Below are 15,942 nucleotides of genomic sequence, written 5' to 3'. Positions count from 1 at the left end.
TTTTACTTTTTTATAAAACATGTTTAGTGCAGACCATAAGAAATTCAAACATCTAAAATGTTTTAAATAGCCCTGGCTTGTTGCATACAATGTAGACGATTATAGAAAAAGGCTAAAAATGTACCCCAAAACATCCAGCGTAATACTCATCTAGATTAACATTTAGTAGCATTAACTTTGACCCTGGACCCTGGCCTTTAACCTAGACATTTTTACCTCCTAAAATGTCCGGTCATGTGACACCATCTATTGGCTGACCTGCCAATCAGAGGGAATCCTTTTATGGATTATATGGACATTTTAATAAAACAAAAAGCCAAAACTGTTTTAAAATGGTTTATTTATGACCGATTCACATCACCACAACACAGCTTATGTCCCATGCAGTGCAGCGCCTGAAGATCATTGCCAAACAAACAGAGGTTATCTTGGCCAGTGTAGCAGAACGAGTGGCTGAGTTGATGAGTGCTTACTGTGACGAGGACATAGCATATAGAACGATTGAGGGCCGATCAGAGCATTGGTCCAGTCGAGTCATGGGGTTGTTAGGAATTGTTCTCTAAGAACACTTTGCAGCATCTCACACATTGGTCGTAGACGGTTTCAAAGTCCTCCTGGCTTCCCTTCAGAGGACATAGGAGACAGAAATGGTTTAACGGGGACCAAGTTCATATATGGAAGCTTCACATTGTGTTGAAAGAACTGAAAGCTAGCCCGTCTCTGTGAACTAGATTGATCTTACATTGACCTTAATCAATGCATTTTTTTTTTATCAAGCGAGGAGAGCGGGACCTCCTTTTCGGAGTGTCAAGAGTTTCAGAAACTCTCAATAATCAAGTGACTCGTAAACTTGCCCCCTTGTGGCCAAAACTCTGAAAAGTCAGTGCTGAAAACTCTGTTCTGAATAAATACAATTTAATGGTGTCAATTTACCATACACCAAGTTTTTCAAAATAAATATTCACCCTTTCAAAACTTTTTTCTCAATGTAAGAACACCTGTTTGCAGAACTATATTTACAAGGTTTCAAAACCAGGTAACAAAATAATACACTGGGAGAACAGTGTCCGATTTGAAACTCTGCAAATGTGCTGGTGAAAGATTTTTAACTTTAAAATCTGTTGGTGAAAATTGTGAAGAAGGAAAAATAGAACGCAAAATCATGTTTGCAGATGTTTGAAACTTTTTTCAGGCTATAATCTCTTTTTTCAATCTTGCAAAACCTCTTTTACAAGGTGTCAAGTTTTCAAACACACTTATAGGCCTTTTAAACTTTTTTTCAGGTTTGAATTATGACAGGATTCTAATCCCATAAGACCTAACCAGGCAGGATTCACAGGACTACGTGGAGAGTTAAGGGTTGGAGCCATGGCAGGAGAGGCGAGGTTAATTTGAAATACACCATGGGGGAAAGTGAACATGCCTGCAAGGATGCACGACAACAAAGTAGTCAGGAGATGCATGGTCTCAGCGGCGATACGAATGCCAACTAACCACCTTTCAATTGGAACAATGATTGGCCAAACAACCGGTGCTTCGGAAACAAACTAATAATTTGAAGCCTGGCAAGGTGGGTTTTATGAGCTCATGTCACAAGTCCAGCTGTCCGGAGCAGATCATTTCTCCTGTATGATATGATTCCAAATAAAATGTGTATTTCAACAAAAGCCGCCCAAAGACATCTTGGCATTATGCAGACTTGGCTGAGGAACGTCACAATGACCTGAAGGTTATAACGAGTTTGGAAAAGAGAAATATTTAAAAGGTGCCAAATCCTTTTTATTTGTTCCCGGATCTCGAGGAGAAGCATTTAAGGGAAAAGCAGAGACATCACGATTCAACTCCAAACTTAAAGGGGCGTTCTCCCACTCCAGTGAGAACACTTACGTAATATGGGTCTTTGATGATCAGCTGTTTCTGGGGGTCATAGGAACCGAGCATCTCGATCTTGGCACTGTAGTTGCTCACAGATTTTGCCTTCCTTTTCAGCTCGCTGCAGACGAGACAAGGGTTAAAACAAAGAAGAACTTAAACAATGTCCAACACATTATGAATAAAAGATCCAGTGACTGTTGATGGGGATTATGAATGCAACCAGCAGCGACGCACTACAGTGGAGTGCCTGGTTAACCACTTACACCCCAAAGTCCATCCTTCATAATGCAGGGGTGGAAGGGCCTGGTGCATCCCAGGTCTATGGATCTATCTATAGAAAGTACACCAATGTAAAGAATTGTCCGGTAAGGATCGGCATGTCTGAAGCAGGAAACGCAAACCCGTTGCACACCATGAGTTTACCCAGCTACCCCATTGTTCAACTTCTGTTTGTCCAATCATGGAGTCGCCGTGCAAAACTGTGAAAAAATGCTTATGGTGAAAAATAGGACTTGGATTATCAGTAGGAGATGCAGTTGGAAGTTTTTTTAGACTTGCTTTTTCCAGAACATCACACATGGTTCCTGGCACTGGATAAGGTGTTTAGTGATAATAAAGGACCTTTTGCCGTTTACAGTATCGGTAATGATTATTTCTGCAACTTTTCAATTTTTTTAAGTCTGGAAATGAACACGTGAACCCATCACGACAGCTTTTGGACAACTTCTTAGTTTCACTATGGAAATGTGGGTAGTCGTGGTTTTTCATTGATGTGGGCGTTCAAACAGACATATGCAATTCAAAATACTACAGTGAAAACAATCCATAATCCATTCAATGAAAACAACCTGATAAGCTATGATGCAAAGTAGAACACACACAGAGAAGCCATGAGCACAGATGTTTCACTGGGAGCAACGCAGGGCGAGGAGAGCAGAGGGTCACCTGATAGGCACCTTGACGGCAGGAGGAAATCACTTACTCGGCGGACTTCACCCACTTTGTCTAGAAGCTAGGCTCTCTGTTCCCAGTCTGCTCAGCTTAACACTTGGAGTGCAGTTAAAAAAAACGGAACAGGGGAAAAACACAGCAAGACGAGGTATCCAAAGAACTCGGTAAGCTGCTTAGAGATCAGATCTGCCATAGGCATGTGATCTCAAACTGATCCTTGAATGTTCAAAGTAGCAAAACATCCCCCTCCCCCTGGCCTTGGGAAGCAGCTTAGGGGGGTGGATAGCTCATTAGCAGGAGCCTGCGTCTACACGTTGGGACTGTGTGATGTGTGTGGGAATAGGAGGACTGGACGTCCTCCTGACGTCTTTATGCAACCTGCTGTGTCCTCACAGTGGCCCGGCCACCCGACCCCACCCTGGACAGAAGACCAATCGTTTCCATCCAAGGCCAACATGCGCTGGTGAGGGACACCCTCATCTGAATTATTGTCTAGACCACGTTTCTCTCCTTGTCCTTCTTTCACATCACTGCAATGCACATGGAATTATTATGCTAATTATGGCATTTAAAAGGTTTTAGAAGGTATTGAAGTCACTGGTCAATGAGCAGCTATAAACGGCTTGAGGGCTTTGTGCTGGCCCGTTGAATCTGAGGTAGGAAGCGTTCTGGAGTGTTTACGACAATGCCTGCCAGGCCAGTACATTTGGATTCATAAAAATGTCAAATTAAAAAACAAAGAGCACTTGCTACACCATGCCAAATAACTGTACCTCATATTGCTGTCATCCATACAGAGAATGTAGTCAAAGTTCATGAAGTCCTCCTTGGTCACCTAGAAGTGAGGACAGGTGTGACAGAGAGTTAACTTTGGAGGCGGTCCAGATGCTCCAGAAGGGCCTCTCTGCGGGCCCCTGTTCACAGTCTCATGACTGCTGCTATGCACCGCATATATCAGCTGGAATTAAATGGGCGTGGTCATCACACTTACTCACAATATAAAGCCACTATACAATTCATTTATGAGTACCATGAGTCATATGCATGTACATATAGTATATAGAATTAATTGAATACACAGTTTTTATATATCACGATTAGTGGTTGAAAAATGGATAGATGAATAGAGAATGATCCAAAAGGTTAGAGAGGACTTTAAGGATGTTGTGCTGCTTTCCTGACTGCATGACTTAATGAATAAACCACACAGCCCTGCACGTACGAAGGGCTCCACTGGGTCAAAGCCGCAACACATCTGGAGTTGGACAGGAAATGACAACAATGGGAAACAGACAAGATAATAATATGAAACAAGCACAACCTGGTTAACTCTAGGAAGAGGAGAGGATCACCTACCTGTGTGTGTGTGTGTGTGTGTGTGTGTGTGTGTGTGTGTGTGTGTGTGTGTGTGTGTGTGTGTGTGTGTGTGTGTGTCACACACACGTAAGTATTTAATACGTCATTTCTGATGGGGCTATCGGCATGACATTTTCCCCAGATGTCCGTAACAACCTAAGTAATCCACACATACAAAGATATCAAAACAAATAAGTCCAAAAATTACAACACACTTGCTGAAATGTATTTAATACTTAGTAGAAAAGCCTTTGTTGGTAATGACAGCGTTAAGACGCCTCCTGTATGAAGAAACTAGTCGTACACATTTCTCAGCTGTGATTTTTGCCCATTTTTCCCACACAAACTGTCTTCAAATCTTTAAGGTTCTGGGGTTTTCAATTGGATTCAAGTCGGGTAATTGACTGGGACATTCTAACTGCTTGATTTTCTTTCTCTGAAACCAATTGAGAGTTTCCTTGGCTGTGTGTTTGGGATCATTGTCTTGCTGAAAAGTCCACACTCGTTTCATCTTCAGCATCCTGGTGGATGGCAGCAGATTCTTATCAAGAATATCACTGTTCATTTCTCCATTCATCCTTCCTTCAATTATATGAAGTCTGCCAGTGCCAGATGCTGAAAAACAGCTCCACACCATGATGCTCCCACCTCCAAACTTCACTGTTGGTATGGTGTTTTTAGGGTGATGTGCAGTGCCATTTCTCCTTCAAACATGGTGTATGTTATGACAGCCAAAGAGCTAAATTTTTGTCTCATCTGACCAGATTTTATTTTCCCAGTATAACATTGGCTTGTCTAAATGTTGTGCAGCAAACTTCAAGCAAGCTTCCACGTGCGTTCTCTTGAGCAGTGGTGTCTTGCGTGGTGAGCGTGCATAGAGACCATGGCGGTTGAGTGCGTAACTAATTGTTTTCTTTGAAACAACTGTACCTGCTTCTTCAAGGTCTTTCTGAAGATCTCCGCGAGCGGTCCTTGGTTCTTGGACAACTCTTCTACTTATTCTATGGTCTCCTCTGTCAGAAATCTTGTGAGGAGCACCTGGTCGTGGCCGGTTAATGGTGTAATGATGATCTTTCCACTTCCGAATAATGGCTCCCTGGAACTTTCAGAAGTTTAGATATAGGTCTGTAACCAATGGCATCCGTATGTTTGTCTACAATAAGCTTGCGAAGGTCTTGGGACAGCTCTTTGATTTTACCCATCATGAAATGCTTCTTGAGTGACACCTTGGTAATGAGAAACCTTTTTATAGGCCATCAATTACGACTAATCCAGCTGAAAGTAATTTGCACTGATAGGGGGCAAGATTGCTTCCTAAGTACTGACAGATTTCAGCTGGATTATTGGCTTCCTGTGCCTTTTTGCACCCCTTTTTATTCCCATTATCATTTCCCTTTATTACACATAACTTTTGTCATGGACATACATGTTTTGATGTATGTGTGGATTACTTGGGTTGTTACGGACATCTGGTGAAAATTTCATCCCAATAGCCCCATCGGAAATATATTTACTGAGAAAAATGTTGACGCATTCAATACTTATTTTCCCCACTATCTATATTGTTTGCTAAAGCCCCAGCAAAGTGTCCATGTTGTGTTTATTCCAGCCTTCCTACAGGGCACACACACGCAACACTTTTCTTGTTTGTGTTTTAAGTGTGTGCTTTTCTTAAAGATGCGTCAATGTTAAGGTATTTGGTTAAAGTTCCAGTAGGAGGTTGGCAGCGTTAGAGTTGTGATGCGAGCTGCTTGGCGGGGCTGTTTCAGAGAACTCATTGGAGAGTGACAACAAAGGCTTTGGGGCTGCTTTCAGAATAGCATTACAAACATTGTCACACTGAGCTATATGAGCTATGGCTTAGCTTTTGAAAGGGACATTGAAAAGGACAGTATACTGCCAAGAAGTATTCTGCACACACTCAGGATATAAAATTATCACAATTATTTTAAATCATTAAACAAGTGTTAAAGTTTTCATGAGATTATCCACATACAGATTTACTAACACTGTATGAGGAGAGTGCATCATAAAACAACTAATACCAAATTAGCAGCAGTGGATCTGTGAATTAAGTGACAGAACAGTATTTAGTCATTGGGGTGTAAATATTGTATCCATATAGTTAATTATCAGAGCATCGAGACCTGTGAAGAGGTTAACACACACACACACACACACACACACACACACACACACACACACACACACACACACACACACACACACACACACACACACACACACACACACACACACACACACACACACACACACACTACCTGTCGTGCCCTGTGGCTTGTCTCAATGCCATGCGACCTTAGGCAGGCCAGACCGCGGCTGTCCGGGGAGCTGCCTGTATTCCAGTCCGACGTGGCCCCGCTGTCTATGACCCACTGCAACACACAAAGCGGGGGGGGGGGGCTAGTTGCTGACAGTGTGGTGTTGGTACCTGCCGGGCTATGTGGCTCATGGGCACGCCGTGCCTCTTCATGCAGGCCTGGCCGCGGTGGTCTGGAGGACTTCCGATCTCATAGGTGGAGGTGGCAGCACTGTCTATCCTCCACTAGGACAGAGCATGGGAAGCTTTCCCTGGTTAGGCTGCAGGGCCGCAGGGCTCAACAGTGTTACAACAGTACATTATTCACTCTGTGTTTGTTTTGGTTAAACATTATTGGATTGCGGTGGGTTGGTTGATTGACGCTCTGTGTTCCATCTGATTCTCATTGAAAGGAATATCTCTGGTTTCCTTCACAAGTTGAAAAGTGCTTCTAAATCCATTATTTTCGGGGGCGGGACGGACAAATGAAGAACGATGTGATTTAATTTAAGTGATAGGCTATGTTGTGTAAGAAATAATATGAATTATTTGAAGCGACTAGCGTCTAACTTTGCCCCTGCTATTTTCTAAACATTCATATTGGGAACTTGCGTTGATTTCTCCGAAACCACAGACTCTTTAAAGAAGGAAGTGGTCGAAAGAGGAGGGGCCAAGGATGACAGCGCTATATAAATTGCCCATGACCAAAAGTATTTATACATAGAATTTGCGAGAAAATGTCAAGTGTCCGGAATAGCGTGATGTCCGGAATACTGTGAGCCAACTTTACAGCAACTTCTGACCAATAAGCTATTTTGGAACGTCTGTATAGAGACGTTGATACCCTGTGTGTTTGTTCACTATGAGGTTGATACCCTGTGTGTTTGTTCACTATGAGGTTGATACCCTGTGTGTTTGTTCACTATGAGGTTGATACCCTGTGTGTTTGTTCACTATGAGGTTGATACCCTGTGTGTTTGTTTACTATGAGGTTGATACTGTAATGAACCTACATTTATATTTTATTTCTACATTGTTTTGTTTTATTTTGACATGATTCTGTATTTTATTTTTGGTCATAAGGTCATCTAATTCATTTGTATGTTTAAGTACATTGCAGGAAATTAGCCATGTTTCCTACTCTCATGCCTTGTCTGCATGGAGAGCAGAGTGTAGAATGTAGAAAAGAGTTCAGATACAGTTCATGTGTCAATCATCATATCAACATACGTGGCGATTGACCCATTCTTGATTACACATGATAGGGTGCGAGAACTGGGCGGAGAATATTCCGGAAGAAGGTGACTTCGCTCTCGTGGGTGGAACTATGCGCAAGCTTTGTATGCTCTCCGACTCTCCGTTTTCGTGATGGACATTGTTGGACCTGATATCTCCACACTTTTTGAATCCCTCTCTTTGCCTTTGGACCGGATGCCTTATCGTTTGGATGTTCTGGAAGACCTTTGCACCGTCAAACATATGGGGCAGTGACAGAGACACAGCGTGCGTGCGTGTTCGGTAGGCTAATCGCGAGGGCCTTGCCTAAAGTAGAGTGAGATGTGTCATCATGTTATGTGGTAAAGTAACCATGTTTTGGGGGTAATTTGAATGTGAACCAAAACTATTGTAATATTGTGAACTGTGAAAACCTTTTGATGCTGAAGTTTCAGATAAATGATTGAAACTTATCCATGACACTCTGCCTGCCTTTGCTGCCATTCTAACACGTAACAAAATTGGTGGCTCATCCGGGGTATTTACCGGTTTTTGACGAGTCATTTGCATTAAGAAATTTTGAAAAGGCAATTCGGATCCAAGAGAATTATTTCATAATGATGGCAGCAGCAGTGCAAGAGTTTTTAGAATTACCTACTGTTAAGGGTCTGCAGGATTTGAGAAAATCTGACTTATTGGAAGTTGCTAATGTTAATTCAAGCTACACAAAAGCTAAGATTGCTAAGTTGCTAGCACAATATTTCTATGATGAGTCTGTGTTCACAAGTGAAGACAGCTCAGTTTGTAGACACTGATGGTAAGCCTAGCTCTGATACTGAGTTAAAAATACGACTGATTCAGTTGGAGAATGAAAGAGAAAAAGAAAGTGCTAATTAAAGAGAAAAAGAAACAGTTTGAACTGGATAAATTGAAATTGGAAAGAGACAGAGAGGATAGAGAAAGAGAGGATATAGAAAGAGAAAGACATGAAAGAAAAAGGAAAAAGAACAAATGTTGATTGAACGAGAAAGAATTGAACTGGAAAGAGAAAAATTAGAAAAACAACTTGAGTTAGCAAAGCTAGGAAAAGCAGATCCATTCAATGCAAACAAATTCAGTGCTAGCAGAGAAATGAGGTTAGTGATGAGCTGGAGGTTGACAAATATTTTCAGCATTTTGAAAAAGTGGCGAGTGTTTAAGGTGGCCTACAGAATATTGGCCATTGATGCTACAAAGTATTATAAAAGGGAAAACACAAGGAGCCTATTCAGCTTTGTCTGTTGATGATGCCTCAAGTTATGATGTGGTTAAGCAAGCCATTTTGACAGCTTACGAGCTGGTTCCAGAGGCATATAGGCAGACATTTTGTGGTCTCATAAAGAATGAAAGCCAGACATATGTTGAATTTGCTCATGATAAAGAGGTGTTCTTTGAGCGTTGGTGTACATCTAGAGCTGTCAATAATGATTTCAAATTGTTGAAAGACTTGATGCTGGTTGAAGAATTTAAGCGGTGTGTTAAGGATGATATTAAGTCTTATCTTGATGCGTCCACACTACATGAAGCTGCTAAGTTTGCAGATGAGTATTCACTCACTCACAAATCTAAGTTTGGGTCTCAGGATAGGCCATATCCACCTCCTTCCATCTGGAAGAAGATAACGTTTCACGTTTCAGAGACAGCACTTACCCTCTGGCTATCAGAAATCTGAACTCCCAAGATAGAGAAGAGTTGTGATTTAGCTGATCGACCTTTAGTTGCTTTTAGTGATGGCGGTACCAGACGTCCAGCTGAGGTAGTTGAGCGGAAGGATCGAGCTGGGGTGTGTGGTTTGACCAAGGCTTGGAGGTAGGCAGGGGCAGTTCCATCAACTGCCTTGTATGCCAGTACCATCATCTTGAATCTGATGCAGGCTACTACAGGGAGCCAGTGGAGGTGGCGGAAGAGGGGAGTCACATGGGAGAATTTAGATAGGTTGAACATGAGGTACGCTGCTGTGTTCTGGATACGCTGCAAAGGTTTAATAGCAGAGACCGGGAGTCCAGCTAGGAGCGAGTTGCAGTAGTCCAGGCGAGAGATGACCAGTGCTTGGACTAGAAGCTGAGCTGCTTCCCTTGTGAGGAAGGGCCATATCCTGCGGATGTTGTAAAGTGCAAATCTGTAGGATCGGGCCACTGCAGTGATGTTGGCAGTCAATGATGTTGACGTAAGTGACGCTCAACCAATCAAACAACATCCATATAGGATGAGTCCTGAGAAATGTAAGTTAGCTGAAGAGGAAGTGGCTTACATGTTAAAGCACAGCATCATTCAGCCATCACACTCCAATTGGAGCTCGCTATGTGTGCTTGTACCAAAGCCTGATGGCAGTACAAGATTTTGTACTGACTATAGAAAAGTTAATGCTGTTAGCAAGACTGATGCTTTTACAATCCCAAGGGTTGATGATTGTGTTGACAAAGTAGGGAAGTCAAAGTTTCTCACTAAGATTGATTTGTTAAAAGGTTATTGGTGTGTTCCATTAACTGAACGTGGTAGAGAAATCTCTGCTTTCGTCACACCTTCTGGGCTGTACAAATACAATGTTCTCCCATTTGGAATGAAGAATTCGCCTGCCACGTTCCAAAGAATGATTCATTCTGTGATCAAAGATTTGCCCAACACCAGTGCTTACATTGATGATTTAGTGACTGGGAATGAGACTTGGGAAAGTCATCTGGAGGATGTAGGAAGACTGTTTGAGAACCTGTCAGAGGCCAACTTAACAGTTAATTTGTCCAATAGTGAATTTGGATGCGGACACGTTATTGGCCAAGGTCAGGTGGTGCCTGTTGATGCTAAAGTTCAGACAATTGTGGCTTTTGCTGTTCCCACTGGTAAGAAAGCCCTGAGGCGATTCTTGGGAATGGTGGGGTATTACCGCAAGTTCTGTAAGAACTTTGCTGATGTCACCTTACCATTAACAAACTTGCTCAAGAAGAGAGAATTTTGTCTGGAACGAATCTTGCCAAAAGGCATTTGACAAACTGAAGTCCATGTTATGTAATTACCCTGTACTCCAGTCTCCTGATTTTAGTAAACCATTTTCAGTGGCTGTAGATGCTAGTGATGATGTAGCTGGGGCTGTGTTGTTACAACATGATGAGTGACAATGTTGAGCAACCTGTTTCATACTTTTCCAAGAAGTTCAACTGGCATCAAAGAAACTATTCAACAATTGTGAAAGAGCTATTAGCTTTGATTCTAGCACTACAACACTTTGATGTTTATTTATGTACAGGTCAGAAATCCCTTGTATACACGGATCATAATCCGTGTATACATAAGTGTTTTTGAGTAAGATGAGGAATAAAAACAGAAGATTGTTAAACTAAAGTATGACATGGTAATTAAGCATATCAAGGGTAAAGATAATGTTATTGCTGATTGTCTCTCAATGTTAAGATGTTGGGAATTATAGATAGACCTGTCTGAAAATTTTGATCTATGGGATCAAAATTTTCCCTTTAAGGGTGAAGGTGTAATGAACCTACATTTATATATTTTTTCTACATTGTTTTGTTTTATTTTGACATGATTCTGTTTTATTTTTTCAACATACGCGGCGATTGGCCCATTCTTGATTACACATGATAGGGTGCGAGAACTGGGCGGAGAATATTCCGGAAGAAGGTGACTTCGCTCTCTTCGCTCTCGTGGGTGGAACTATGCGCAAGCTTTGGATGCTCTCCTACTCTCCGTTGTAGCGATGTACATTATTGGACCTGATAGCTCCACACTTTTTGAATCCCTCTCTTTGCACACATCTCGTGGACTTTCTCCGGACCGGATGCCTTATCGTTTGGATGTTCTGGAAGACTTTTGCACCGTCAAACATATGGGGCAGTGACAGAGACACAGCGTGCGTGCGTGTTCGGTAGGCTAATCGCGAGGGCCTTGCCTAAAGTAGAGTGAGACGTGTAATCATGTTATGTGGTAAAGTAACCATGTTTTGGGGGTAATTTGAATGTGAACCTTTTTGTTTAGGACCTAGGCAAAACTATTGTAAAATTGTGAACTTTTGATGCTGAAGTTTCAGATAAATGATTGAAACTTATCCATGACTCTCTGCCTGCCTTTGCTGCCATTCTAACACGTAACAATACCCTGTGTGTTTCTGATCCACACAAATGTGTCTTGTTTTAAATAAATTCATAAATATATGAATTAAAAAAATATTTGCAATTTTCATGAAAAAATGCAGTTGGATGTTGTTACATTAATATACAAACTGTTAAACTTGAATTTACAAGATGCCTTTCATTTGTGAACTTGTTTGCATTTGTATGTGAACTGGTCTGTATTTATGTGGATTTTGAGACTCTCCTGACGTGGCTGGATTCACAAATGCATTTTTTTCAACAAGGAACTCTCTGTAGCCAATCAGATGCCTCCCTCTTGTTCAGCCAATCACATGACACCAGAACCGTCACAGAAGCGTCACAGCGTTTTTTAAATTAATATATTTATGATTTATTTATTTATTTAAAAACAAGACACATTTGTGTGTGGATCAGAAATGTGTTTGTGAAACTTATTTTTGTTTATGGATTTATTTTACATTTTTACATACCGATATCCATTTGGCTGTGTATTAAAATGTATTTGTGAGAAGAGTCATTTATATATAAATCACAAAATACATTTGTGAATCCTTCTCTGTGCATTCATTATTAATGAGACTGAACTGACCCCATAAAACATTTACCTTGGCTCAATATCAATCAGGGATGCAACCCACTTTTTGTCAGACCGAGTTCTCAGATAAAATGTATTAAAGTACTTAAGTTTAGGTACTTGCCGATACCGAGTACTGATATGGGTACTTAATAATTTACAGTTTACAAAAAAACCCTCTCTAGGAAAGAGGGGGTGTTTTCGCCCTGGTTACAGGCCACTGCAACTTTGTGATACTTTTTTTGTACCAGTGTTATGTGAGTGTTTCAACATCAGGTCACAGTGCATGAAGTGGTATCGGGTGGTTGTATCTGAGAAGCTTAACGAGTACGTGTACATGAGCACAGAAGTGGGCCGAGTCTGAGCATCGACGCATCCCTAATTTCAATGTTGAAAAATAGAACAAAATAAAATACACAATCCTCCCCCTTAATGTGTGTAATAAGGATTAATATAACATAACCTGGTCCGAAAATACTGCTTTTTATAAGCTTTGTAAAATACATAAGACAATGATATGTATATCATCACCAAAACATGAAAAAAAATGAATGATAACTTGTAAATAGTTATCATAGTTAAATAGTAGTAAATCCCTGTGGTCTCACCTTGTCCACAGCACCAGCATCAGTCACCATCTTCTGGAACACTGCTTCAGCAATCGGGGATCTGCAGATATTCCCTTTAAAAGACACAAGAAGAAACAAGCATGATGACAATCAGCCACGGGGCATGAGCAGATCTAATGTACATTTAAAAAGGGATGTACAGATATCTGTAAAGTTGTTTAGTTCTAAATCCATCCTTTTGAGATGGCTGGGTTAGCATTCGCCTCCCATTAGCCATGTGCATTGACGTGCAGAGACACAGTAGCCTGGCTCTGCTTCATGTGAGGGGAATTTGGTTACAGCGACTTAAAGTAATGTCATTCAACAATAAAGATAAACCCTAAAACGTACAAGAATAAATTAGCAAAGCAACTGCTTCAAATTGCTATGATATAGAAACAAGAGATAGACAGAGAGACAGAGCGCCATCATTTTATTAGGGGTCGTACGAAATCCGTATGAACCCTATTGTATTCGTTAGTATTATTATTTTTAACCTGACATTTTAGCTCCAAAAGTAATAAAAATTGGCAGGCTTGAATAATTCGTAAAGTTAGTCAAGGAATCAAAAGATGGGCCAGAATAACACATAGGTGTTGCTATAACAAGGCCTTGAAGTTCAGGAATTCAACATGCTGCCATTACCACTAGGAAGGTGCAATTTGTATGAAACTTGTTATACATGCACCATTTGTCATGATGAACAACATTCACATCGCAACCCATACGGTCAGACCATGGGGATATAGTGCAGTGACCACAACTTGACCAAACACCCACACATTAACTCCTTTGGTGCCGAAAGTGGGAAAAGCTGCAAACTTGGCACACATGTACCAGGTGACTGTGGGACAATATGGTGTTAAATTCATAGCAATGAGGCGAAAGACGGCAGAGATATACATTTTAAAGTGAAATACATGCATATGTATACAGCTCTACAACATGCTTAAACAGCTCCAACATTGCATTGAAAACACGTAGGCTCAGCTGTTGAATGTGGCTATTAAGAGGAGATTCCATCCCTTGCCAAATTTGAAGACTATATCTGAAAGAACTAAAAAACATTTGTTTGAAGTTCTCCCTTCTGAACCATGGCCACTCTACAACCAGGCTGGGCCTTAAAGGGGTACACACGTAATTTCACTAGTATCCGTTTGACAGTGGATGCTTGAGAAACATGGTTGGTGATGTTTAGTTTTTAAGGCATACCAATGCCATATTACCATACCGACCAAGCTCACCATACCTCCACGTACGGAAGACATCCATTTTTCAAAATATACTCTAATCTGCCCTTGGCTGTCTACGGTCATACTGTCATACAGTCATAGTGTCGTATATCATATGGTCATACTGTCGGTCATACGGTCATCCGGTCAGTCATACTGTCGGTCATACTGTCATACCGTCGGTCATACAGTAGGACCCCTTCATGGTTGCTTGCAACTATATATATACTATATATAACTTTTTTTTTTGTCTTCCCCTCACATGGACGGCTAAGCAACTGTGACTCAGCAAGGCAATGAAAAAATTATCAGGTACCAAATTTGTGTACTGTATCTGTGAAAGGCGATACTGGCCTGCACAGATACAGGTGAAACTCAAAACATTTGAATATTGTGCAAAAGTTCATTTATTGCTGGGCCCTGCTGAGGTGTTCAGCTCTCCTCATTGTTAGGTCTCATGTCTCATCTTTCTCTTGGCAACGCCCCATAGAGTCTCTACAGGGTTCAGGTCAGGGGAGTTTTCTGGCCAATCAAGCACAGTAAGCCCATGGTCATTGAACCAGGTTGTGGTACTTTTGGCCGTGTGGGCAGGTGCCAAGTCCTGCTGGAAAATGAAGTCAGCATCTCCATAAAGCATGTCAGCAGAAGGGAGCACAAAGTGCTCTAAAACGTCCTGGTAGACGGCGGCGTTGACTCTGGACTTAAAGCACAGTGGACCAACACCAGCAGATGACATGGCTCCCCAAATCAACACAGACTGTGGAAACCTAACACATGTGTAATGACATGTTACCATGGGTGATGACATGTTAACCATGTGTGCCATCACACATGATACAGTCTGATCTACAGTCTGATCTGATCACTCACTTATTGACAACCTGATTTGATGTCACCTGATCAGTTTGACCCGATCAGTCTCCTCCAGGTTAATCATTGAATATCAACCAGGCACGAAATGAACTTCAACCCTAAGCCAGCTAAGAGTTGTCCCTTTTAAAGAACAGCGTCTAAACCCGTTAGACCCGTTAGACCCGTTTCCCCGCACAAACGGAATCATTTAACCCGCGGCCGGCCTGTGAGCAGTGAATCATAGACCAGATATCAACAATATTGACGTAGAACCGCCCAGCTATTATGTGTTAGCTCTTTTGGCTAACGTTTCATTCATCTCGTTAAGGGCTGGCACGGATGCTCTTTGGCCACTCGTGACATATTTTTGAAAATGTTATTATGCTATCCGTTCAAAACATGTTATTTGACACCGCAGTGAGCTGTACCGAGGAGCCGGAGCGCTTCTTACCCAAACACACGAACAACACCGACTTCCCACCGGTTGCCGCCATCTTGCTATGGGGTCCCAATAGGAGACGACATGTGTGCCTGTTCAGAATGACTACTACTAACTACATACTATAGTCCATGGAGTTCAATAACCAAATAACCAAATAATTATATTCATTATCAATATTAATGATAATACTAATACTAACGATAATAACACTAATAATTCTACAGTAGGTTTAATAATAATAACTTGGATTTAAATAGCGCCTTTAAAGTGACCAAAGGAATTTACACAAAGCAGACAAAACAGTATATTAATTCAGGAACAGAGACACTATATCAGAGGCTGCGGAGGAGAGCAGAGATTGACTAGAGACCAAAG

The 15,942-nt window shown here is 41.4% G+C and overlaps 1 protein-coding gene across 3 annotated transcripts; it reads right to left on the bottom strand.

Annotated features, from left to right (window-relative positions):
- Window positions 1-322: 322 nt before the first annotated feature.
- On the bottom strand, window positions 323-15,649 carry acp1 (acid phosphatase 1). 3 transcript variants are annotated; one of them, XM_084484103.1, is made up of 7 exons: window positions 15,577-15,649; window positions 13,042-13,115; window positions 6,635-6,748; window positions 6,465-6,578; window positions 3,600-3,661; window positions 1,888-1,993; window positions 323-623 (listed from the first exon to the last, which is right to left on the bottom strand). In XM_084484103.1, the coding sequence occupies exons 1-7, from the start codon at window positions 15,617-15,619 to the stop codon at window positions 546-548; spliced, it is 591 nt and encodes a 196-aa protein (XP_084340229.1). In that variant the 5' UTR covers window positions 15,620-15,649; the 3' UTR covers window positions 323-545. The 3 variants fall into 3 exon arrangements, with proteins under 3 accessions (XP_084340229.1, XP_084340227.1, XP_084340228.1); XM_084484101.1 differs by lacking the exon at window positions 6,465-6,578; XM_084484102.1 differs by lacking the exon at window positions 6,635-6,748.
- Between the last annotated feature and the right edge of the window lie 293 nt (window positions 15,650-15,942).

This window comes from Micromesistius poutassou, assembly GCF_964030765.1.
Source record: "Micromesistius poutassou genome assembly, chromosome: 19".
NCBI lineage: Eukaryota > Metazoa > Chordata > Actinopteri > Gadiformes > Gadidae > Micromesistius > Micromesistius poutassou.
Note: the sequence above shows the minus strand (reverse complement) of the source record. Positions and strands in the feature narration are given on the sequence as shown.

Excerpts from the sequence above, each read along its gene's own strand:
- acp1 (XM_084484103.1), bottom strand. The coding sequence starts at position 15,619 with ATGGCGGCAACCGGTGGGAAGTCGGTGTTGTTCGTGTGTTTGG. Across the intron at positions 6,749-13,041 it reads ATGCTGGTGCTGTGGACAAG|TGGAGGATAGACAGTGCTGC; the intron begins GTGAGACCACAG and ends GCTCTGTCCTAG. Across the intron at positions 624-1,887 it reads TCATCAAAGACCCATATTAC|GGAAGCCAGGAGGACTTTGA; the intron begins GTAAGTGTTCTC and ends TGTCCTCTGAAG.